Raw genomic sequence first — 21,590 nt, forward strand, 5'->3', positions numbered from 1 at the left:
TATATATATATATATATATATTTATTGATCTGCTTCATATTTCCGTTTATATGTTCACTTGTCTCTGTGTCAAAGAACTAAAAAAAAAACAAACAAACAAAAACACACAAAGAAGCAACGGATGCACAATAAACTCCACCGCACCCTTCAAACAAACAACAAATAAAACAACAGCGATAACGCCACCCTTTGCTGCAAATGCCTCACTACATTTACACTTATATTATATTATATGTTATATATATATAATAATAATAATAATAATAATAACAATAGTAATTACTATTACCATTATTACTATTTATGTTATATAGGTAAATTCATTTGTTTGTTTGTTTGTTTTTTTAACACAAACACGCGTCGTAAGATAATAAAAAACAATAATAATAATGATAACAGTAATAACAGTGACATTCATAATACTAATCATAATGAAAAAAGTGAGTAACAGTAGAGGAAAATGCGGACACGCAAACGTCAAGAAGCAAACAAAAACGAAAAAAAAAACTGGAACCGGAACCGGAACCGAAACCTAAACCCAAAACGCACAACATAAAAAAAGAGAGAGGCAAAAAAAAAACAAAACAAAACAACAACAACAAAAGAACTAAACAAAAACTAAAACAACGATGAAATAACGGGAAACTGTTGGATGAAGAGAAGAAAAATAAAAGAAGGCGGTAAGTAAAGAACAACAACAACAACAACAACAAAGAAAACAACGTTAACTACCAGTAAATAACAACAACAGCACCAAACACCAGCAATAACGAAAAAAAAAAAGGGAGCGAAGAGGAAGTAAAAAAAGAAAAAAAAACCAAGAGAGAAGAAAAGGTCCCGTTCACACTCGAACTTATTGCTGCTCTTTTTTTCTTTTTGTTTGCTGTCCTTATTATGATTATTATTATTATTATCATCATCATCATCATTAGGGCTATCATCAGTTTTCTCCCTCTTCCTCTTTCTCTTCAATTATATTATATTATTTCCCGCTCCCGTTCCCTTTACCGCTTCCATTTTCCCCATCTCCACTGTCCTCCAACCCAATTTCCATGAAAAGCACTTCAATGGCGCCCGCCCGCCCACCACCAGCAGCAGCAGTCAAAACTCCATGCATTTAACAGCGGGCTTAAAGCGAGCAAAACGAGTAATTACTTGAGCGATTAAAAACAGCATCATGATAATAATTTATCACCGTCATCATCCCTTCCTGCCGCGTTGCGTTTGCTTTCGTTTATTTGAGCGCGGGCCACTAATCACATCGACAGCCCTCTGAACGTCTGCTAGCGGACCCCTCACCGATCCGGCGGCGCTGGCGGGTGGTGGTGGTGGTGCCGGTGCGAAACTTCCCAATGAAGCCAAAAGCGCTTTAATGATTTCGACTTCTTGTGGTTTCATCTGCGGTGTTTCGCCAGCCGTACCGCTGCCATTGATGTTGTAATTGGTGGCTGGCCGATCCATAGGGATATTTGAATGAAACGACGACTCGATGACGGAGCGACTGACATCCGCCAGACGGTCGGTGTAACGGTTCCCAATTAAATCCGCCTCACCCGCGTTGACGCCCCTTTCCTGCAAGTGGGTAATGATACGTTCCCTTGCCTGTTCCATCTTGGAGGCAATACGCTTTCCGAAGTTGTGTTTCATTATTTCAGGACTGAGTTTATGCAAAAGAAAAAGCAACTGAGCAAGCTCAGGACTAATGGGAAGCACATCAAGCATCGTCTGCACAACGTAGTTTCCGTATGAATTCAGGACGATGGTTTCCAATGCCGTGTTTTCCTGATACGGAGTAACAAATGCAGCGGCAGGCTGGATCATTAACCGCTGCTGTGGGTCCTGTTCCCCCAAAACGTAATCCATCCCCATTAACCTCGCTGACATCCCTGTGTTGATTGTGGACCTATTAAATAAGAATCGACACAATTCTAGCTTGGCGCTCGGCGCACACCCCTGCACAATTTTCTCCACCACGTTGGAAGCGAACTTGTTCGCGCATAGAAGTTCGAGGGCTGGTCCTGCACAGTGAGCGGCTTCATTAACCACGTGTCGCTGTGACTGCGAGTTGCACATGCTGATGAGGTGAGTCACCACATAGTTTCCATAGGGATTTAGGGAGAGTTGCAACATGTGACGGAGTATTGCTTTTTGAGTTCGTTGCAGATGCACATTTATTGCGTGGTCCATACACTTCTGAACGACGCAGCAGCCGTGTTTATCGTTACAGACATCCACGGTGTCCTTCACAATGACATCGTACAGAAATGTTAGATCCTTCGGCGAGATGCATTGAAGCAGCTTTTGAATAACGTGACCACCGTTAAGATCCGTCATAAGCTGCAGCGTTCCACGCTGAAGCGCCCGACAAACTACTTGGACTTCTTGACTAGAGCGAAGTGAATCAATTAACTTTTGTACAGCGTAGTTTCCATGCGGGGAGATGGCAACATCGCACAGGGAAGCCGATATATGATAGTCCAGCAACCGCATCCGTTCCTCATCCGGCGCAACCTCAAGCAGTTTCTGGACCAAAAAATTTCCGTACGGGTCTTTCATAACATCTGTAAGCACCGGCAACAACTCGGAGATAACTTTTTGCACCTCTGAGGAGTGGAATGGAAAGCGCTCAAGCACGGATTGTAACATACGACAACCCTGTTGGTCGGCTGCCAGCTTCACGATGCGGCCACCGTGGAGGGGCATTTGAACAGGGGCCCGCGAGCGTGCCGCTGCGTCGTGTGAGTTTTGTGAACCGGAAGCAGTAAAAGCAGCAGACTGGCCGTTTTCACTCATCATACTTCCGGCTAACGCCGTCACGTTTAGATCTCGTTGCTGCATAACTGGGTGAGAACTGTAGTGGCGGTGATGAACCACTTTTGTTGCTAACCGCATGAGAGCATCGGCATCTTCTTCAGCACGGAGCAAAGCAGTGGGATCTGCAAAGGCCGCGTGCACATCCCTCGCCTTTTCGCCGCTCCACCCCTTTCCTTGGTGCTCGGAGCCCGACATAAATGAGATTCGCCTGTTGGGATTGGTCCCAGATGTTTGCATCATATCTATCGTGCTGTTGTTCCTGCTGCCGTGGCTCATGATGGGATTCCGGTTTACCGCACCGGAAGCTGCCGACGAGAGCGTGAACCGTTCGTACGGCTGTCCTGAACGCAGTGGGTAGGTGTCGTGCAACTCCTGCTTCTGGTGCTGCTGCTGACGTTGGTAATCGGCCATTCCGGCACTACGACCTCCAAGCAACAAATCGCTTTCCTGTGGCGGTAGCCTCTCTGGGCGTGCCAACTGGCTGTAGGAAGAATCACTTGTGGGACGTATACCCAAATTTGATCCCCACCTCCCGCTCGTTCTGCGAGTATTTGGTGTGCATAAAGGCGACAACTCGTCCAGAAGATTAATACCGCCAATCGCCTCATTGAGACAATGTGCATCGCTTCTGCTTGCGTGGACATCCTTGGTTTCTCCACCTGTTACTTGATCAACAGCATCACCCCAGTCAAGTCGTGCAATAAATCCCGGTGAAGGATCTCCCGCCAGCTCAAGTGGTTCCCCTGTTCGCTGAGTTGTGATCCCGGCGGTGTTGTTCGCATTGGCAGAAGCCACTGTGGTGGAATTCGCTGCAGCGGCGGCAGCAATAGCGGCGACGCCACTGATGGCAGCACCGTGTGCGGATTCCGACCTGGTGGCGCGGGCGCTGTACACAGAAGGTGTAAGCCCTGCGGCTACCGAAGTGGGGGATACGGATGGTGTGGTAGCGCTACCCTCCGCAGGTTCGCCAAGGTGCTGACAACTACGGCGGCGGTAAGCACAAGGTGTAAAGGTACTACTTCCTTCAACCATTAACAGGCCTCCCTCAGGGGCGAGAGGCGAAACCTCCAATGACGTTGTCGCTCCGACTATTGAGCGTGTGAAGGTGTTATCGTCCACAGGTCGCCCCACACTCCGCGGACATGGCGGTGAGTTTCCCCAGAGTGAGCACCGTTTCACATCCATTGGAGAATTGCCAGCGGAAGGGCCTCCCAAAAGACTGGCGTTGTGGCGGCGCTCCCAAATGCGTTCTGAGAACTCGTCGCCTCCCCCTCTTGTTACCATTGCGGTTGCGCATCCTTTTCCATTTCCTAAATTTCCATCTACGCCAGTCACCTCGGCACTGGCCTCCATTGTAAGGTCACTAATGTTGATGTTAGAGCACCCGTGACGTCTTGCCTCGAGCTCCCGCGCTGCCTCCACCGCAGCCACTTGCGCGAGGAGGGTTGAAAGTTTAGACGTTATGTTTTCTTCCTCCATGGTTGTCATGATCCGGCGCGAGGGATGTAACAATTATTCTCGTCTCTTCTTTTCTTTTTCTTTTTTCCCCTCCTCTCCTCTCCCGTTCACTTCTTTCCGTTTCCCTCTCTCTATTGCTTCGTGGTCTCACTACAACAGTAGTTGCTGGGATCCCAACCAGCACCTAAAAATATCAAAAAAAAAAAAAAGAAAAACCTACAAAAGAGAAAAATTATATTTTTTCCTCTGGCCGGTGCTTCAACCTTTCCGTTACTACCTCTTCGTTTTATTCCTCTTCTCCCCTCTATTTTCTTCTCTTGATAGCTTCTTCTTTCCGTTTCTATTCGAGTATGCGTATCTTTATATTTATTTATATATTTGTGTGGCTATATATCTTTTCGTGTGTATATTTCTTCCTCCCTTAGGAGTCACTGAGAGTTTTTTTTTGTTGTTCCCTTCTCTTTCCCTGCAATCCACCTTCCTTTTGGTTAACAAATATATGTTGTATATATATATATGTATATATATATATATTAGCGGTTTGGACGGAAGTGTGAACACGTCGTGATGCGAAATTGGACGACAAAAAAAAAAAAAAGAGTCAAAGAAAAGAGAAGAGAAGAAACAGGATCAAAATGTTGGGAAAGGTAATGGAAAGGAAAATAATAATAATAATAATAATAATGACACAAAATGTTACGAGGCCCTTTGCCAGTTTCTCTCTTTAAACGTATGGTATTTAAGTAGGAGCGCTTCTACACGCGTACTCCACAACTCCTTTTCTGTGCTTCTGGGCACATCAATAAAAAAAAAAATAACCTCTCCGGTAACACGAAAAGGAATGAGCCGTTTAATTTTTATTTAGCCTCTTTCTTTCCGTGACTTTTCTATTCTATGTTTACTTCCTCGTGCATTCATTCGGTTTCATGTTGAGAAGCTGCCCAGTAAGCGGGAGGAAATACACAAGAAATGTTAAAACGTAACAAAAAAAAACAAACAATTAATTGACAGAAGAGAAAAAGAACTCGCCCGTATAGATATGTATGTTTGTTTATTTGCATGACACACCAGCAGACTAAGTGGAACTAAAGTTTAGAATCACAGTAGTAACACCAATAATAATAATAATAACAGTTGTAATCGTAGTAATAGTTTTTCTTTTGTGTGATCATTCCCTCTTCCGGCCATTCAATGTGAGTAAGCATCCGCAATATAAAACCAAAAAAGATATGTGAATGTTTGTGGGAGAAGTAACGCAAGAATCAATACGGAATGACCGCATCATCATGCTTTCATTCCGCTTCCTTGCAAGAAAGTTGTTGTGATGACGGTTATAATGAAGTGTCATTTCGTCACCTTCTTTTTTCCTTTTCTCGCCTCCGCGGGTAGAAGGCGGCGTCACTAATAAGAAAGTATAATAAGTGACAAAACAACAACAACAACTGTTTCTCACTTTAAGAAAAGGGCACATACACAGAAACACAAAAAAGTCAAAAAGAAGGAAAAGCGGACGCGGTCCAGCACGGAGAAGTTAAGTAGAAAGCGACACTGTCACCAAAAGCAAAGAGGAAAACTAAAACATAATACAATACAACAATACATGCGCACACACGCCGCTATGTGTTTTGTTTATTCCTTTTTTTTTTCCATTCACACGTTCGGATCAATCGCAATTCTTTCCTTCATTAGCGCCCTCCATTCGTCTTCACAACGCTCGAACATCTCCCTCGCCTCCGTTTCCTGTTGGGCCGTTGTCCTCCACCACCAGCCTGTGGTTTCATTTTCCCTCAATGTGGCCGCAAGAGCTGCAGCGGATTCATACCGCCGTTTTAATATTAACGCCCGCACAGCGATATCATCCAACCGCTTCACATCCTCAAGTCGGGCTTCATGTAAACCTCCCGGACCAATGGGGCTCAGCAGCAGAAGAAATGTTGCCGTTCCAAAGGTGCCGAAAGCCCACATCGCCTGCCGCTGCTGCGCTAATCGCCGCGGGTGCCGAATGCGCCAAACCCGATGGATGCGGCGGTATTGCCATGAGGCGAGAAGACCCACAACCCCAGCGGAGGCAACTGCGAGAACTAAAAGCGCCTGTCCCGCCTTTACGTAACGTTCAGCACTCAAAAGCAAACGACTGGCAGTCTTTTCCGTGCTGTTGTAGAGAAGTTGAGCGCCCACTGCACCCTCTTCGCAGTCATTTTTGAGACTTGAGGAATTACTAGGCGTTGTCGTTGCGGTCATTTATGATTTTGCTTTTGCTTTTGATATTTTCTCTCTCTCTTTTTTTTTTCTTCTAGTATATGTCTTGTCCTCGCTCCTTGTAACGAGTGTGACGGCCCCACCACCCCGAGGAGACAAAGGCAGCAAAAAACTATGAAACTCATCACACACACACACACACACACACAAACCAAAAACGCAAAACAACAACAACAAGAACAGCGGCAAGAACAGCAGCAAGAACAACACCAAAAAAAAAAAAAGAAGAGAGAGAGAAAGATAATTATCAGGAATGAAAACTATATGTGTCGCAGAAGACAATCGTGTATACGAACAACGCGTGGGAGACGAAATAATGTCATGTGAAACAACACGATGCACACGATGGGTAAAACAATACTAACTACAAACCTGTCGTACGTATACGAGTACATGACCACTCTTCTCTCTTCTATTCTGCCTTCTTGTACACCTTCTCCCCACTTACCGCAATGCACACACACACACGGCAGACAAAAGCTCGTCTCAACATCTATTAGTGGACACACCACACATATACATAAAAATAAGTAAATATTCACAACAACAACAACAATAACAATAACAATAACACCACCGACAGATAAACCAACAGGGATGCGGGGAGGGGAGCAAACTGGTGGAATGTCGCACTTATATATATATATATATATTTATATATCAATTTCTCGCATTTTTGTTTGTCTATTTGGCCTCTGCGATTCGTGTTTTGGTACCCTCCAGGTTGTGCTAAGCCCCCCCCTCCCCTCAAAAAAAAAAAAAAAGAGAGGATCGAAACGACATAACAACAAAAGCAGAATAGGGCTACATTTAATCTACTCTCCCTTCCTCCCTTTCTCTCTCTCTCCTTCTTTTTTTTTTTCTTTCATTCTATTTTCCACTCTACATTTCACCTTTCATCATGTCGGTTTCGCCTTCACTTCAGTTTTGTCACTCCCACCCGCAACGCCACAAATTCTCCATATGCACAGAAAAGATAAAATAAAATGGAGCAACTGCAGCAACAACGACAAACAAAGAAAAAAAAAAAGAACAGAAAAAAAAAAAGTGCCATGCACGCCAACGTGTAAAATATCAACCGCAACAACGGAAACCCTTATTTTTTTTTTCCCTCCTCCTCCTCCAATTCGTTCACTTATTTATTGTCTCTGGGACGGGTAGCAAATTGTGATAGTTCGTTGTTAACAAAAGAGAGAGAGAGAGAAAAAAAAAAAAGAAGCGTAAACAACTGAACAAAAACAACAAGCGACGTAAATAACAAAGGAAGAGGAACAGGAAAACAACGAAGAAACGAAAGAAAAAAAAAACGATCATAAGGGAAGGGCACACAGAGGCGCAACCAAAGCAAGGTTTAAGCGTCATGCCGGAGAGAAGGAAAAAAAAAACACGCAAAATAAAATAAAGTTTTAAAAAAAAAGAGACGAACAGAACTAACCAACCAACCAAACGCAAAAACAAAACAAGAAAGAAAACGGCCAAACAAACACGAAAACGTGTGTATGTGTGTGGGAGGGGAGGAGGAGAAAGGAAGGAGAGGGAAGAAGTAAGATAACATCCTTATCTACATGATGTTTATCTTCAGCGCCGTTCGCAGGTTATCCGCTACGGGAAGGCGCATGATAACCCTGCTGTACTGCGTCAGCGTTGGGCACTTCTGCTTGACGAGTGGCATCAGCAGTTTTGTTGTGGCTGCCTGTACGATGGCCATTGACACGACAAGGTCTGCCGCCGTGAGAGAGTCACCTACCAAAAAAATAATATCACTTGGTGGAGCTACATTCCGTTGTGGTGCAATTGTTACGGGCCGTGGGGTACCTGCACTTCCGCGTGGCGACATTACATTAACTGTACACAATGATTGCCATGGGAAGGAAGAAGCGTCGTTGCCCTTTTCTTTGCTGTCAGGGGGACTGTTTCCCATAATAGAGCTGGATTCATGTCGTTCCTCCGTACAACTCTTAATGTTGTATGTGTGACAACCACGGAGAGCCGTAGTGCCGCGGGGAGTAAAGGCGATATGACCTTCCTCCTCCGACAAACCTCCATCTGCTTCTTCCACACAGACACTACCGTTAAGGTGTGTGCTGCCGTTGCATGTGTGTCCTTGTAGTTGCTTCTTTTTTGACTTAAGTTGCTGCTCCAAATCACCCAGAGCCTCTAAGACCGCATCACACGCTCCCTGCGCTGCCGCTTGTTCCTGTCGCCTCGAGCCACGCTTCTCCGCCTCAACTATCTGAAGAACATGCGGATCAACTTCTGTCATGATGAAGGCAAGCCATTGATCTACTGCTGCCACTTCAAGTTCACTTTTACCATAAAGAGTATACGGTACAGTGTGTTCTGGTGTGGGGTAACGCAAACTGCCATGAGGACCATACGGCCGCTCCGTTCGTGCAAAATGCCGAATGATGGCGTTGGTGCCGAACAAATAACCCTCATCGGACTTCAGAACTGGCGCACGCCCGAGCGGGTGGCAGTTTAGCCGATAGCTTTCCGTTGCATTTTCCACTCCATCAGTGATGGGGGCAACTTTCACTTTTGTCTGAGCGAAAGCGGCAACGAGAAGGATGCGATGGACGTTATGATCCTCAAGCGACCCAACCAATGTGAGAACCATCGCGACTGTTCACCCTTTTTTTTGTATGTATTTATTTATTTATCTTCCCCCCTCCCTCTACGTATAATACAAGTGCTCCCCTTCGTATGCGTGTGTGTGTAGTCTCTGTCTGTCTGTCTGTCTGTCTGTATGATTCCTTTTATTTTTTTGTTCTCTCTTTCTTTCTTTCTCTCTCTCTGTGTGTGTGTGTGTTTGTGTGATGTTCCCTCCTTCAACCCTAAATAACTACTCTTTTACTCAATATAACTTTCCTTTTTTTCTCACTGTGCTCTCCCTTTCTTTGTGCGGTGAAAGGAAGGGATAAACTGAGAGCCGTTTCTTAATTCTTTATTTTTTTTTGATCCTTTCTTCCTAATTCTACTTCTTTGTTCTTGACCTTTATTTATTTGTTTCTTTCCTCTCCCTTTTCGTTTATTTTTCTTCTTTATTATTTTCAGTCTCGAACGTAACTGCTGCGGTGAAGCTTGTGAACCAAATAAGAAGAAAAAGAAAAAGATAATGATAAGAACAATTGATATGCAGAAAGAATTCAAACACCAACGCCGAAATGAAGTGGGACAGGTAACAAAGCAGAAATGGCAAAACATACTTTTTTTTCTTTAAAAAAAAATAAGGTAAGTAAGTGAGAAGGAAAACAAAAATAATATAGTGAAGATATTTCTAATTAATTAGCTCCAGCAGTTTGATGCGATAACGAAACTGTTTCTTCTTTTTTTAAAAAAAAAGAAATTTATCGCACTTGCTTTGCTGATATTGTAGTTGGATACAACAGTGTCCTCATATGCGTGTGTCAATTCTGCCATGCGATGAGCGCCTAAAGAGAACTACGCTACGAAGTGTAAATGAAAATAATAATAATAATAATAATGCTTATAATACTTTTGTAACTAAAACGGATAAGGTAATGGGAGAGAAGACGCGTTAGAGAAATAAGCATATAAGCGATTATTTGATAAGCAAAAAATTTACACGCATGTAACGTCATACAAGTAAACGCACATGCAGATACACAAAGACACACACACACACAGAAATAGAGAGAGAAAGAGAGAAAGAAAGAGAGAGAGACACAAAGATATGAAGATATATATATATATATATTTATATTTGTGTACATAGTTATACATATGTAACCAAATAAACAAATGTGAGTGAAAATGGTGGTTGGGAGCATAGAAGTAACAGAAAATGAAAATGAAGATGTGGCTGTAGCTAAAAAATTGTGTCAGTGCAGGTGCTTTCAAGTGAAAGCAAAATAATAATAATAATAAAAACAACAACGCCAACAATAACAACAACAGCAACAACACATGATGCGGAACACATGACCATTTGCAAGTGCATATATATATATATATATATATATATATATATATATATATATATATATATATATATATATATAATTTATGTTTAGTTATTTATAAACTAAAATGTATGACTACTTGCACTATTGAGCAACTGCATCTTCGCTTGTGTTTGTCAGTTGCGGATGTCATTGGGAGGATACCGCGCAAACTTGAGTGAAATGAGTCCGTAAGGCAATGACGTACGCCGCTAAGAAAACAACGGCACCAAACGCAGCTTCGAATAAATTCCATCGCTCATAACCAAATGATTGTACTGGTGGAAACGCATGAAAGTAAAGAAATGGGGCCATCCGGAAAGAAGTGAAAATAAAAATAATCAAACACACACGCACACAACGCATTGAAGAGGAGAGAGAAAGAGAGACGAAGCAAAAAAAGAGAAAAAAAGTAAAAAGTAAAGAAAAAACATAAGAAAACTGATTGTAGAGAAACGAAAAGGTCGGGAATCTATCGCGGGACTCGCAGGTTAAACCAAACCACACTGCGCAGACTTAAGAAAGATCTTTACGAGTCCTTCACTTTCTTCTTAAGTCACCAAATAATAACAATTATCATCGTGTTTTGTGCGTACCTTTTTTTTAAAAAAAAATATATTTGAGTCATCTTGCTTTACCTCTCCTCCTCTTTATTCCCGTTTCAGTACCTTCCCTCTCCCTTCTTTCTCTTTCATCATCAGCATTATTGCTATAATTATAATATATATATATATATATATTAATGGTTAATGTCATGATTTCCCCCCTTCAACTAGCTGCGATGCTTACAGATGCACCGGTAGGTGAATGCGTGACGGGCTCAATAAAATATATAAAAATACAACAGACGGCGCCTTTATTTTGTGTGCACTTTCGTCCGCTTCATTTTCTTTTTTAAACGCATTCACCCCATTTCATTTCATTTCATTTTATTTCATTTTCACTTTTCTTCCCTTCTTCCAATACTTCACAAAATATCGGTTCCCCTGCCGCCCCTCGTTTCTGCTAATCCTTTCAACTCTTTTTTTTTTTTAAAAAAATAATTTCTTTTTCTTTTTTCACCTCCTTCTGTGGAATTCGTTAACCCTTTTGCTCTGTTTTGGGTTTCCAACCTGTTTATTTTCTCCTCTTTTTAATCTTCCCGCCCTCATCCTTTATCCTTCATCCTTTATTCCTTATATATATATATATATATATATCTTCTCTTTTGCTTTTGAAAATAATGTACGTTACCAACGCCACGCTTCCTTCCCTTCTGTTCGACTCCTCTCTCCATTAGCCAACACTTCCCTCCTTTATTTTACTTTTTTCTTTTCTACCTATTTTGTTTTATTTTTCGTATTCTTTTAATGTTATATTATATCGTATTAAATAAATATATTCGGTTTTATCTCCACTCTCTTCCTCTTTCTTTAAAAAAAAAAATCAATTCATATTTGCGGCGGGTTCACTGGTAGTTTCCTCCCTTTCCCTTTTTTTCTTCTCCGTTTTGCCAAATTCCGCCGCCATCACCGCATCACTTACACGTCAATTTCACACAACCGACTTATCAACATGAATAATCACCACAATCACAGAGAATAAATGACAATAAATGATAACAATAACACTTGAAAAAGCAAACAAACGAAACAAAACAGCAACAGCAACAACCAACAACCAACAACGAAGTTAAATCAACTTCAAGAAGCGGAATAGTAACAAACTAGTAGACACACGTAAGCAGAAACAGACAAAACAGCACGCCCGATCGGCCGAACAGTTACTACAGAAAAAAAAAAGAGGGAACAAACAAACAAACAAACAAAGGGAGGAAGAAAGAAATAAAGAGAGGAAAATACAAAAAAAAAAGCTTGAAGTGAGCATCGATACACCCAACAAGTACATGACCACCTTAATTCACCCTAATCTGGCCTTTTGCGTGCACACAACAGAATGTCAGTCCCCTCCCACCACACTACTGTTATTATTATTATTATTATTACCACTGCTGTTGCTGTTGGTTGATGTGGGCGGTGGGGCCGCTGCACCCGTGCCAGTCGTTCCCGGTGCAGCAAGGAAAGAATCGGGAATATCGCGCAGAAGATCCGACGCGTTCAGTTGATGCATTTCCTCGTTTTCTAACTTCCATGCATTTTGGTTGAAAACCTCGTACTCGTTCTGCACTACGCGCCGCATCCACTGATGCCGCGCCTTGTGGAAGCACCAACCTCGCGACACGAGCACTTTAGCGGCTACCGTTTGCAGTAAGTCCCGCGGCATGGAGTAAAATATGTAAAACAGAGTTTCATTTTTATATTTCTGCAGCATCCTGAATGTGGGCTGCCGTGGCCTGGCCTGTTTGTAGCACTCCGGAATGCGATATTCGGGAATGACAGGCACCTCTGGCCGTTCTAATGCAATACTCGCGAGTGTTGGGTGTAGAGGCCTCTGCTGAGCGACATTAATTCCGAGTGAGTTGAGTTCAAAGCCACGTGTAAGATACAAAAATGCAGCGCTGTCAGACTTTTCTGCGTTAACAGGATGTTGAATGAGGTTTGGTAGTGCGAGGAGGCCGTAAGGACCTTCCACTGCCACACGCCCACGGGGTTGCTGCTGCTGTTGTTGCTGTTGAGCCTGTTGTTGTTGTTGCTGCTGAAGTTGTTGTTGTTGTTGCTGCTGTTGCTGTTGGAGTTGGGCCTGTTGTTGTTGCTGCTGTTGCTGAAGTTGGGCCTGTTGTTGCTGCTGCTGTTGCTGAAGTTGGGCCTGTTGTTGCTGCTGCTGTTGCTGAAGTTGTTGTTGTTGCTGCGCTACCAATGCTTGTGTGGTTACGGGGAATACCCCACGCAATGACTGATATGGGTTAGGAGCTCCTGCCTGTGCGGGGTAGGCGATGGGGATTCCTTGCGGAATGGTGCCCGGGTATCGTGTTCCCTGGTTGCTATTGTTCATGTGATATATATTTTTTTCTTATATATTTATTTACTTATTAATTTTATTTTCTTCCTTTCCCTTTCGTGCCGTTTCCCCACCTCCTTCTTCGCGTTCCCACTCTACTTTTCCTTTTCCTTTATCCTCTTTTTTTTTTGAAAAAAAAACTACTGTTTCTCTTGTTGCGGTAACTTAACAAATGACATAGAATAGAACATGTAAACAACAAAAAAAAAAGCAGATAAACGAGACAAACACAAACCGAAAAAAGGAAGGAGAAAAATAAATGGGGAAAAAGTAAAGTAATGCGAGCCGTACACTTTACACTTTACACTCGCGACAGCACTGAACTAAATGATAGAATGAACTATAAAGTAATAATAAAAATTCATGTGATGCGCGACCGATGGCTCGTCAAACCGGAGGGGTGGTGGCGTGGCTGGAAGGTACGGAACCACACACGCATATATAAATATATATTGATGTGCAAGTAATTGCACACTTCTTCATTTACTGTCCTTCCTTTTTGTTTATTATTATTATTATTGTTTGAATTGATTTATTTCTCATCTCTCGTAATGCACCTAATGAAAGTAGCAGCTGCGTTTAATCATACCCAAGTGAATTTCTGTACAGAACCAAACACATATATACACCTATCTTATTATTGGGACTATGATAATAACAGAAGAATCTAAAGAATATAGATGAAGAACAAAAGAACGAAGCGGATGAATTTGGTGAAAAGCCAACGATAAAAAGCACATATACGTTTTGCGTCATATCAAAACTCAAAAAAAAAAATAAACAAACAAACAACAACAACAAGAGTTGCGGTGGAGGAGTAAACACTAACGTTGGGAATAACAATTGGGGATATTTCATGTTTATTTTCTCCCCCTTCATTCTTTTCTTCTTTTTTCCCCGTCCTTAACATTTTCATAATCGTCATTACTACCACCGTTATCAACATTATCACTAGCGATGCTTCCCGTTTCCTCTCAAGGGAGGTGATGGAAAACATAAGTGAGAGGAGAGGAGGAAGATGATGGGAAAAAAAAGGAAGAAAGAAAGAAAAATCTCCTGCTGAGACGGGACAGGACGGGACGTAAAACACATAAAAAGGATTAAAACAAAAACAACAAAACACTCACATACGGAAGCGCATATATATATATATATATATATTTATTTATTTATTTATGTATTTATGTATGTATTTATTTATTTATTTCTCTCTTCTTACTTTTCTTTTTTCTTTTTTCCTTCCCCCCCCCTTTGCGGCTACAGTAAGAAACTGTTGAAGAGAACGCCAGCTATAACAACGATAAAAAATAGTAAGATACTACTACAACAGGTTTATGGAAAAATAAATAAATAAATAAAATACGACATAGTAAAAAACAAAAACAGCAACACGCGCATACAACACATAAATGAAAACAAAATATGTGAAACATTGACGCTAAAATAACACATATGTGCATTACAACATTCCAAATATAACATGATGAATTGTATACGGCCTGTGCGAATAACATTTACAATATATATATATATATATATATATATATACATACATATATGTAAACAAAAAACATAAACGTAAATTTTTGTGCGGCACCACTTCGAGGTATTGAAAAAATAAAAAAAAAAGAGGTTGCGGTACTTTTTTGCGTGCATATGAGGAACTGAGAGGATCATATGAACAAAATAAATATTGAAGTCAAAAAAAAAAAAAAAGGAAAAAACAAACCCCCAAAAAAGGGGTGGTAAAAGAAAAGAAAATGTAGGAGAGCTCACATTAAATCAACATATCAGCTGCTGCTGCGTCCTCTTTTTCACTATAAATATTAAACATATATATATATATATATATATATATACTAAACCCTCCCGTTACATTCATGCGTTTCTATTTGTTATATTTATTTTATTTATATTTATGTATTTTTTAATCTCCACACACGTGACGAAACGCATGTAAGGTTAAACCCGTGACGAACGATATAAATATAAAGTAAATGTGATGTACGTGGATCCGCAATCATGTTCTATGGAGGTTATTTAAAGTACTAAAGCATGAAAAATAAACAACAACAACAACAACTCTAATAATAGTTAGAGCGAATATATGACCCAACATCGCATTCATTAAAAGAAAAAAAAAAACAGATTCTTAAATAAATAAACATAAACAAAATCATGCAAACTAACACAAATAAGCATATAACACAAAAAAAAACATTTTGCGTGCGGCACATAAAAAGGTATGGAAAAAGGCGTGATAGAAAGTTCGTCTTTTTTTTTTTTTACATTTTTTTTTAAAAGTTAGCGGAGAGGAGGAAAGGAAGGCTGTCCACACGTACACACAAGTGAATATGACTCACATTTACTAAAAACAAAAAAAAAAACAAAGCAAAACAACCGACAAAAATGAGGAGGAAACAAAACAAAACGAGAAATCTCCTTTACCGTCTCCCATACACTTATCGAACAATTAATAAGCCCCCCTCCTCCCCCCCCCCACACACAAAAAAAAAAAGAAACGAAACGAAATGAAATGAAAACTCACAAATAGACATATTTGTGTACATCGTTGCGTTACAGCAGAAACAACAAAAGCATCAATATCGATAACATATGAACAACAATAAAAGTAATACACACATGCATACATACAAACACACAAACGAAAACAAAAAAAAACAACTAAAGAAATAAAAGAATTAAAGGAAAGAAAAAAAAAAAAAGAAAACAGGGCTGAGGAATGATTGGATTTGAATGACATTTGACGTTTGCGTGTGGGTTGTTGAGATGAATGTGCAGTTACAACATCCATGTGAAATGATGGTATGAAGGAGTCTGAACAATCATCCCAACCGCAATGGAAGCAATGCACGTTTATGTATAAGTATATAATTTTATGTCGTTTGATTGATTCATTCATTCATTTTGTTAATTTCTTCTTCTTTTGTTCCTCTTCTCTTCTCTTTTCTTTTCATGTTTGTGTGTGTGTGTGAGAGAGAGAGAGAGAGGCTTGCATTTAATAAACCCTTTAAACACCACCTTTTCAACACAAAGCAAAACAACATATCGATTAAAAATAGGGCAAAAAAAAGTTCAAACGACAAAATAAAATAACACACACACACACACAAAAATAAAAGGAGGAATACCGTTTTCTTTCATTATTTCTTGGCAGCCAATTGGACACATCACTTCTCGTTACGGTGGTGTAATATAAAAACAAGGGGCGAAAGGGGTTGAGAGAAAGTTATTAAACGACAAATAAACAAAACAAAAAAAAGAGCAAAAAGAAAAAAAACAAATACGAGGGGAAGAGCAACTAACAAAACAACCAGATAAAGTTAAATGGCGGTACATGAATATTGTACATACGTGCATAAATAAATAAATATATATATATATATTTATATTTACATACGCGCGCCAACTCCCTTCGTATTGTACACTTGTATACGGCACTTGAATAAAGGAAAAGAAGAGTCGTCATTCCTTCATGAACCGCCATTCTGTTGGTCTAATTGAAAGGCCGGCATCTGTAATTTCCCCCATTCCATTCCCTGATACACCTTCAGAAACAAATTCGATACATTATTCGATGAGGCCGATTGAATGGTGTCCGCACTGGCGCAAGAGGCCTCACTGTTGAGGCGGGCAAAGTTCAGCATCAACCCTGAGAAAAACGGAGGAGCATTATCGGGGTTCTGCGACAAGACGCCCTCGGAATTCTCCCGTCTTGTCGTCCACTCCAGTGGCTGCTCCTTCGTGTTATTCGCACTGCATTGAGCGGGTTGATTGCTGTACCGTTGATTAATGCTGTTGCTGTGACTTTCTATTCGTTCACGCGAGGCCGCGGCATCCACTGGTGAGTATAATCCCTTCAGGGCGTGAAAGTGGTGACTAGCGAGGCGTTTTGGTGTGAAGAGACTCGGGCTGCGGCCAGGTGGAACGTTAGAACCAATATATGAAGATGCTGGAGTTAGTGGATGGGGAAATGGTAATGCTGCGTCGGGTCGCTCAACTACCGGTGAAATATTTTCACCGTTGCGGCCATAATCCAGCACAGAAAGTTCCTGTACATGCTGAAGTGGGTCAAAGGCATCTGAAACGATCGTGAAATTCATGGGACTTCGTACGACACGCGGGCGGCACACTGTTGGATGTTTGTCTTTTACATTCAGGCCAAACGCTTGCGCGCCGGTTAAACGTGTCATGCGACTGTCGAGTGACTGATTATCCATTCGAGAGAAGTCCGTAAGGCAAAGCACACCTCCCTGTAACTCCGAATATGCACGTTGAAGGCTATCTCGACTATCTCTAAGCATATCCAGTGCTCCTTGATCGTTTCCCAACCCATTCCACTCGTATAGCGCGGCTGAGGATAGGCTAGGGGAGTCATTTTCATTTCCCCTAAGTATCGAAACAGAGGGAGAGCTCATTTCCATATCTGCACGTGGGGGCTCGTCCAGCCGACGTTGCTGCTTGAACTCTTTTTTCATCTGATTTGCTCGTTTGAGTCCTTTCGACCTTTTGCTTCTTGGGGGAGAATTGATGTACTCTGGCGAAAGGGAAGTGGATGGTGATGGCAACAACAACTCACACCCCATTTGTGGAAGTAAGTGATCCGCGCCAACAAACATCATCGCTGTCATGGAGCGCCCAGTGGAGCCCAGTGTGAGTTCGGAGATTGAGATTAATCCCGTCGCTTCAAGCTCATCGTTCGAACATTCTCTCTCATCCTCAGCATTGTCTCTGGTTGCAGCGGGCACCAATCCATTCTTCGTATTCGCAGATGCTCGTGCGGACTCTCCTTTGGCTCTGCGACCGTCACACGCACATGCACACGCGCATGTAATCGGCTGCTCTCTGAAGGACACTGTTCCGTGAGGATTAGCCGTAGATGGAGGTACCAGTACAAATGTAGAGGCTTCCCTGTACAATTCACTCGTGAATCTCCTTGATCTGCCTCCTGTGTCATTGAGAACGTTCACACTCGTACAGCAGTTATCTTTGGATACCCCGCTCGCGCTGGTATTGGGAGGCGTTTGACTCAGAATTTCACTGTTGCTATTTCTTCTTGTGTTGGGACGGGATGAGGTTGTGTGGCACCGCAAACAAGTCGAGTTCTCCTTCCGCTCCTCATGATATATTTCCCCTGCTTCGCTGTTGCAGTCACATCCATTCGTGCATTCCTGATACCGTCGGTCCACCTCCACAGCGCAACGATGCAAGCGGTTGCTATTCTTCCTGCATGCTGGAATGGAAATAGCACTGTTGCTTCTACCATGATTTATTTTACAGCCGCTGTAGCAGCGCTCAACTCGTTTTGGCGCGACCCTCTTAACAACTGTGGAGGAGCGAGTTCGTCCTGTACGGCACTTTCGAATGCTCCTCGCAGCGGTAAATTTCGGTAACATCATTCCTGAAAAGCACAAGTCCCTGCCCCCATCAAATATCGGGGTGGGCATTACATCATCGAGGTTGAGAGTGGATTCTGCCGTCTCCTGCTCCTGTTCCTGCAGTTGATCTTGTTGTGGTTGTGGTGGAGGCGAAACGGTGGTTCTCTTGCCATTTTTCTTCGTTGTGACAGTCCTCGTTCGTAACAGCCGGACTAATGGCGGACAGCGCGAGCCACTGTCATTTATTTCCTGCAGCAGATGGCTGTCTACTCGCCTTGTGTCGTGCCCAGGTTCTGTATCAATAATGTTGCTTTTATTATTGTTGCCGTTATTGTTATTGTTGACGTCATTCCTGGAGCCTTCAGCTGAGCTGGAAGCGTAGGAGGATTGAATCTCCTTCTTAGAGCCCTCCACAGGGTTGTACATGTGCATGGTTAATATTATTTACTTTTTTTCTTTGTTTTCAAAATTTCCCCCCTCCACGCCCAATTATTTCTTTCGCAGTGGCAACACGAACGAAATCGACAAACCTCTCCCCCTCCGAAAACAAAAACAAACAGTGCCGGCAACAGCACTATAAAGCGTGTCTCTGTTGCTTCCTTTCCACAGCACAAGGACCTCCTTGAGCGTACGTGCGACCTCAGTTGAGGATTTGGTGATTAATGATAATAACAGAGGCAAAAATAAAAAAAAACAAAAAGCAACGAATGAAGCAAACACGAAAACTGAATTACCGCTAACTTTCTTTCTTTTTTCTTTTTGTAAGCGGTGTTGCTATTAATTCTGGTGCAGCTTGTTCTGAAGTCACACCACCACGAAAGAAAAAAAAGTAAAAGAGAATACCTCCTTGATAAACCACCGCTGAAGAGTTTAGAAAACTCACAAAAAAAAAAGATAACGAACAAACGAACCCCCCTTTTTTTAAACAACAACAACAACAACACTTCTCCCTTGTCTGGTGACCTTTCACTTCACCTGTTGGTGTTGTTGTTTAATTTTTTTACCTTTAGTTATTGTGTGGTCACTCACCTCGAAGGAAGAATGACGTTTTTTTTTTCCCCCTCTCGTTTCCTTTTCCTTTTCCTCTTTCTTCCTTCGTTTTGTTCTCACAAAAAACTTCTCGATATATAAATATACAAGTACAAAAACTTAACACAAACTTTATGTAAGTCCTTTTTCTTCCTTTTCTTTTTATTTCTCTATATATTTGAAATATTTAAACACGCAAACACCAGCACCAACCACTGGGGAGAAACGGGCGACACGTCAGTGGCAGTAAATACACTAAGAATTAGAAGGAAACGGGGGAATTACAATAAATCAAATTCAACTCCCCTAGATGTATAATATGTTTATATATAAATTTATATATGCGCGCCGTGCACTTCCAGATCAATCCCTCCCCCTTTTTTTTGTATATTCCTACTTACAAAATAACTTACACTTGTTCGTGCGCACAAACTCCAAAGGGTGGTGTGGAACTCAATATATAAATAAATATAAATATACAGACGGTATGTATATACGTGAGAAAGTAAATAAATATAAATATATATATATATATATTTACGTGTAGTGGAAAAGAAAAATAGGCAACAACGAGTTTGAAGGTTGTGTGTTGCACTGGGGCAGTACCTTATCTAATAGTGAGGTTTTTTTAAAAAAAATGAGAAAGAGTTAAGGAAAGAGATGAAAAAGAAATGTTGTGTTTGACATAAAGGATGTGTGGTTTTGAGAAGTAATTACACCAACAGCAACTGACACATATACACAATTGAGTGAATAACAGCGGGTATTCCAACGACAGATACAGAAGGGCAGTGCCACTTCGTTGCCTGGTTTTCTGAATTTTTTTTTCCTTCTTTTTCTTTTTCTTTTTTTTAAAAATGCCCTTTTGTTTTTATTTTCATGCGGATTCTTATGAGTCCAGATATAATTATATACGAGGGGAGGGGATCATAGGAGGAAAGTGAAGCCTTTATTTCCCTCTCCGAATAAGCAAACAAACAATAATAACAGTAGTAGTAGTAATAATAATAATAATAATAACACAAAGAAAGAAAGATTAAAAACACACAACACACAAACACACACACGCAAAAAGAAAAAAAGAACGTTTCATGCGAGAACTGCGACAGCTGCTGATTGCTTCACTGCCATTTTATCCACTGGAACCAAAAACGACACGCGCAGACTATATACTAATTTAAAATAAATAAATATACATATCTCCCTTATTTGTCAGGCATAAAGGAAAAAAAAACATTGGATGGAAAGGAAGCGTTATCTCGAAGAAACAAACGAACAACAGCGACATCTGTGGAAGACTAAGAGTAGACAAAAAGGCAAAAAAAAAAGAAGAGAAAACCAGATACCCCCCCCCACGAAACTTCTTTATAACATATTGTGACAACGAAGCAAACAAAATAGAAGAGGAAAAAAAAAAGAAAACCGTAGCTCCAGTGATAAAACTAATAAAAATAGAACCACCAAACGCCACTCCACCGTGGGATCTCACTTATCTCTATTTCTTTTTTTCTTTTTAAATGCCCTTTTAACGCTGCTCATGCAACATCATCACTGAAGATAAATACAAAACACATCTATCTCATGGCCCCTTTGCACGAGCGATTATTAGACCAACGCTCCTCTTTTTCCGTTCATCATCTGTTTCCCCTCCCTTTCTTCCTTCCTCATTTCAGTTCACTCCACTTGATTCTTTTTAACATGACTTTAGCTCTTGTTGTCCTTCCATCCTTTA

The 21,590-nt window shown here is 41.3% G+C and overlaps 5 protein-coding genes across 5 annotated transcripts, besides 65 other annotated features; all 5 read right to left on the bottom strand.

The window, feature by feature from the left end:
* Positions 1 to 25: part of a microsatellite that runs on past the window's edge.
* Positions 1 to 759: part of a sequence feature (sequence corresponds to BAC RPCI93-3D8) that runs on past the window's edge.
* Positions 76 to 118: a microsatellite.
* Positions 246 to 280: a microsatellite.
* Positions 368 to 433: a microsatellite.
* Positions 572 to 617: a microsatellite.
* Positions 691 to 723: a microsatellite.
* Positions 760 to 21,590: part of a sequence feature (sequence corresponds to BAC RPCI93-3A7) that runs on past the window's edge.
* Positions 773 to 833: a sequence feature (A-rich).
* Positions 890 to 931: a microsatellite.
* Tb927.6.820 (pumilio/PUF RNA binding protein 4, putative) lies at positions 1,201 to 4,167 on the bottom strand (the record flags this gene model as incomplete). The annotated part of the gene is made up of 1 exon (XM_840112.1): positions 1,201 to 4,167. One exon carries the CDS (start codon positions 4,165 to 4,167, stop codon positions 1,201 to 1,203), a length of 2,967 nt encoding a protein of 988 aa, XP_845205.1.
* Positions 4,330 to 4,405: a sequence feature (CT-rich).
* Positions 4,632 to 4,652: a sequence feature (AT_rich).
* Positions 4,768 to 4,806: a microsatellite.
* Positions 4,857 to 4,897: a microsatellite.
* Positions 4,934 to 4,957: a microsatellite.
* Positions 5,369 to 5,425: a microsatellite.
* Positions 5,923 to 6,513, bottom strand: Tb927.6.830 (hypothetical protein, conserved; the record flags this gene model as incomplete). Its single annotated transcript, XM_840113.1, has 1 exon — positions 5,923 to 6,513. The coding sequence occupies one exon, from the start codon at positions 6,511 to 6,513 to the stop codon at positions 5,923 to 5,925; it is 591 nt and encodes a 196-aa protein (XP_845206.1).
* Positions 6,657 to 6,680: a microsatellite.
* Positions 6,695 to 6,744: a microsatellite.
* Positions 7,072 to 7,104: a microsatellite.
* Positions 7,166 to 7,192: a microsatellite.
* Positions 7,350 to 7,415: a sequence feature (CT-rich).
* Positions 7,543 to 7,578: a microsatellite.
* Positions 7,715 to 7,838: a sequence feature (A-rich).
* Positions 8,093 to 9,148, bottom strand: Tb927.6.840 (hypothetical protein, conserved; the record flags this gene model as incomplete). The annotated part of the gene is made up of 1 exon (XM_840114.1): positions 8,093 to 9,148. One exon carries the CDS (start codon positions 9,146 to 9,148, stop codon positions 8,093 to 8,095), a length of 1,056 nt encoding a protein of 351 aa, XP_845207.1.
* Positions 9,253 to 9,277: a microsatellite.
* Positions 9,282 to 9,326: a sequence feature (CT-rich).
* Positions 9,464 to 9,582: a sequence feature (T-rich).
* Positions 9,996 to 10,026: a microsatellite.
* Positions 10,131 to 10,178: a microsatellite.
* Positions 10,184 to 10,216: a microsatellite.
* Positions 10,232 to 10,280: a microsatellite.
* Positions 10,403 to 10,457: a microsatellite.
* Positions 10,491 to 10,553: a microsatellite.
* Positions 10,861 to 10,933: a sequence feature (GA-rich).
* Positions 11,091 to 11,114: a sequence feature (AT_rich).
* Positions 11,214 to 11,233: a microsatellite.
* Positions 11,404 to 11,433: a microsatellite.
* Positions 11,515 to 11,539: a sequence feature (AT_rich).
* Positions 11,670 to 11,692: a microsatellite.
* Positions 11,788 to 11,886: a sequence feature (T-rich).
* Positions 12,265 to 12,279: a sequence feature (GA-rich).
* Positions 12,280 to 12,301: a microsatellite.
* Positions 12,302 to 12,344: a sequence feature (GA-rich).
* Tb927.6.850 (hypothetical protein, conserved) lies at positions 12,432 to 13,424 on the bottom strand (the record flags this gene model as incomplete). Its single annotated transcript, XM_840115.1, has 1 exon — positions 12,432 to 13,424. One exon carries the CDS (start codon positions 13,422 to 13,424, stop codon positions 12,432 to 12,434), a length of 993 nt encoding a protein of 330 aa, XP_845208.1.
* Positions 12,452 to 12,477: a microsatellite.
* Positions 13,090 to 13,280: a microsatellite.
* Positions 13,428 to 13,472: a sequence feature (AT_rich).
* Positions 13,473 to 13,557: a sequence feature (CT-rich).
* Positions 14,573 to 14,637: a microsatellite.
* Positions 14,769 to 14,792: a sequence feature (AT_rich).
* Positions 14,950 to 14,992: a microsatellite.
* Positions 15,263 to 15,289: a microsatellite.
* Positions 15,326 to 15,362: a sequence feature (AT_rich).
* Positions 15,705 to 15,733: a sequence feature (AT_rich).
* Positions 15,802 to 15,866: a sequence feature (A-rich).
* Positions 15,940 to 15,972: a microsatellite.
* Positions 16,099 to 16,161: a sequence feature (A-rich).
* Positions 16,353 to 16,406: a sequence feature (T-rich).
* Positions 16,693 to 16,735: a sequence feature (A-rich).
* Positions 16,810 to 16,850: a microsatellite.
* Positions 16,925 to 19,261, bottom strand: Tb927.6.860 (hypothetical protein; the record flags this gene model as incomplete). The annotated part of the gene is made up of 1 exon (XM_840116.1): positions 16,925 to 19,261. The coding sequence occupies one exon, from the start codon at positions 19,259 to 19,261 to the stop codon at positions 16,925 to 16,927; it is 2,337 nt and encodes a 778-aa protein (XP_845209.1).
* Positions 19,877 to 19,936: a sequence feature (CT-rich).
* Positions 20,172 to 20,201: a sequence feature (AT_rich).
* Positions 20,314 to 20,337: a sequence feature (AT_rich).
* Positions 20,368 to 20,395: a microsatellite.
* Positions 20,678 to 20,711: a microsatellite.
* Positions 20,835 to 20,878: a microsatellite.
* Positions 21,032 to 21,053: a sequence feature (AT_rich).

This window comes from Trypanosoma brucei, chromosome 6, assembly GCF_000002445.2.
Source record: "Trypanosoma brucei brucei TREU927 chromosome 6, complete sequence".
NCBI lineage: Eukaryota > Euglenozoa > Kinetoplastea > Trypanosomatida > Trypanosomatidae > Trypanosoma > Trypanosoma brucei.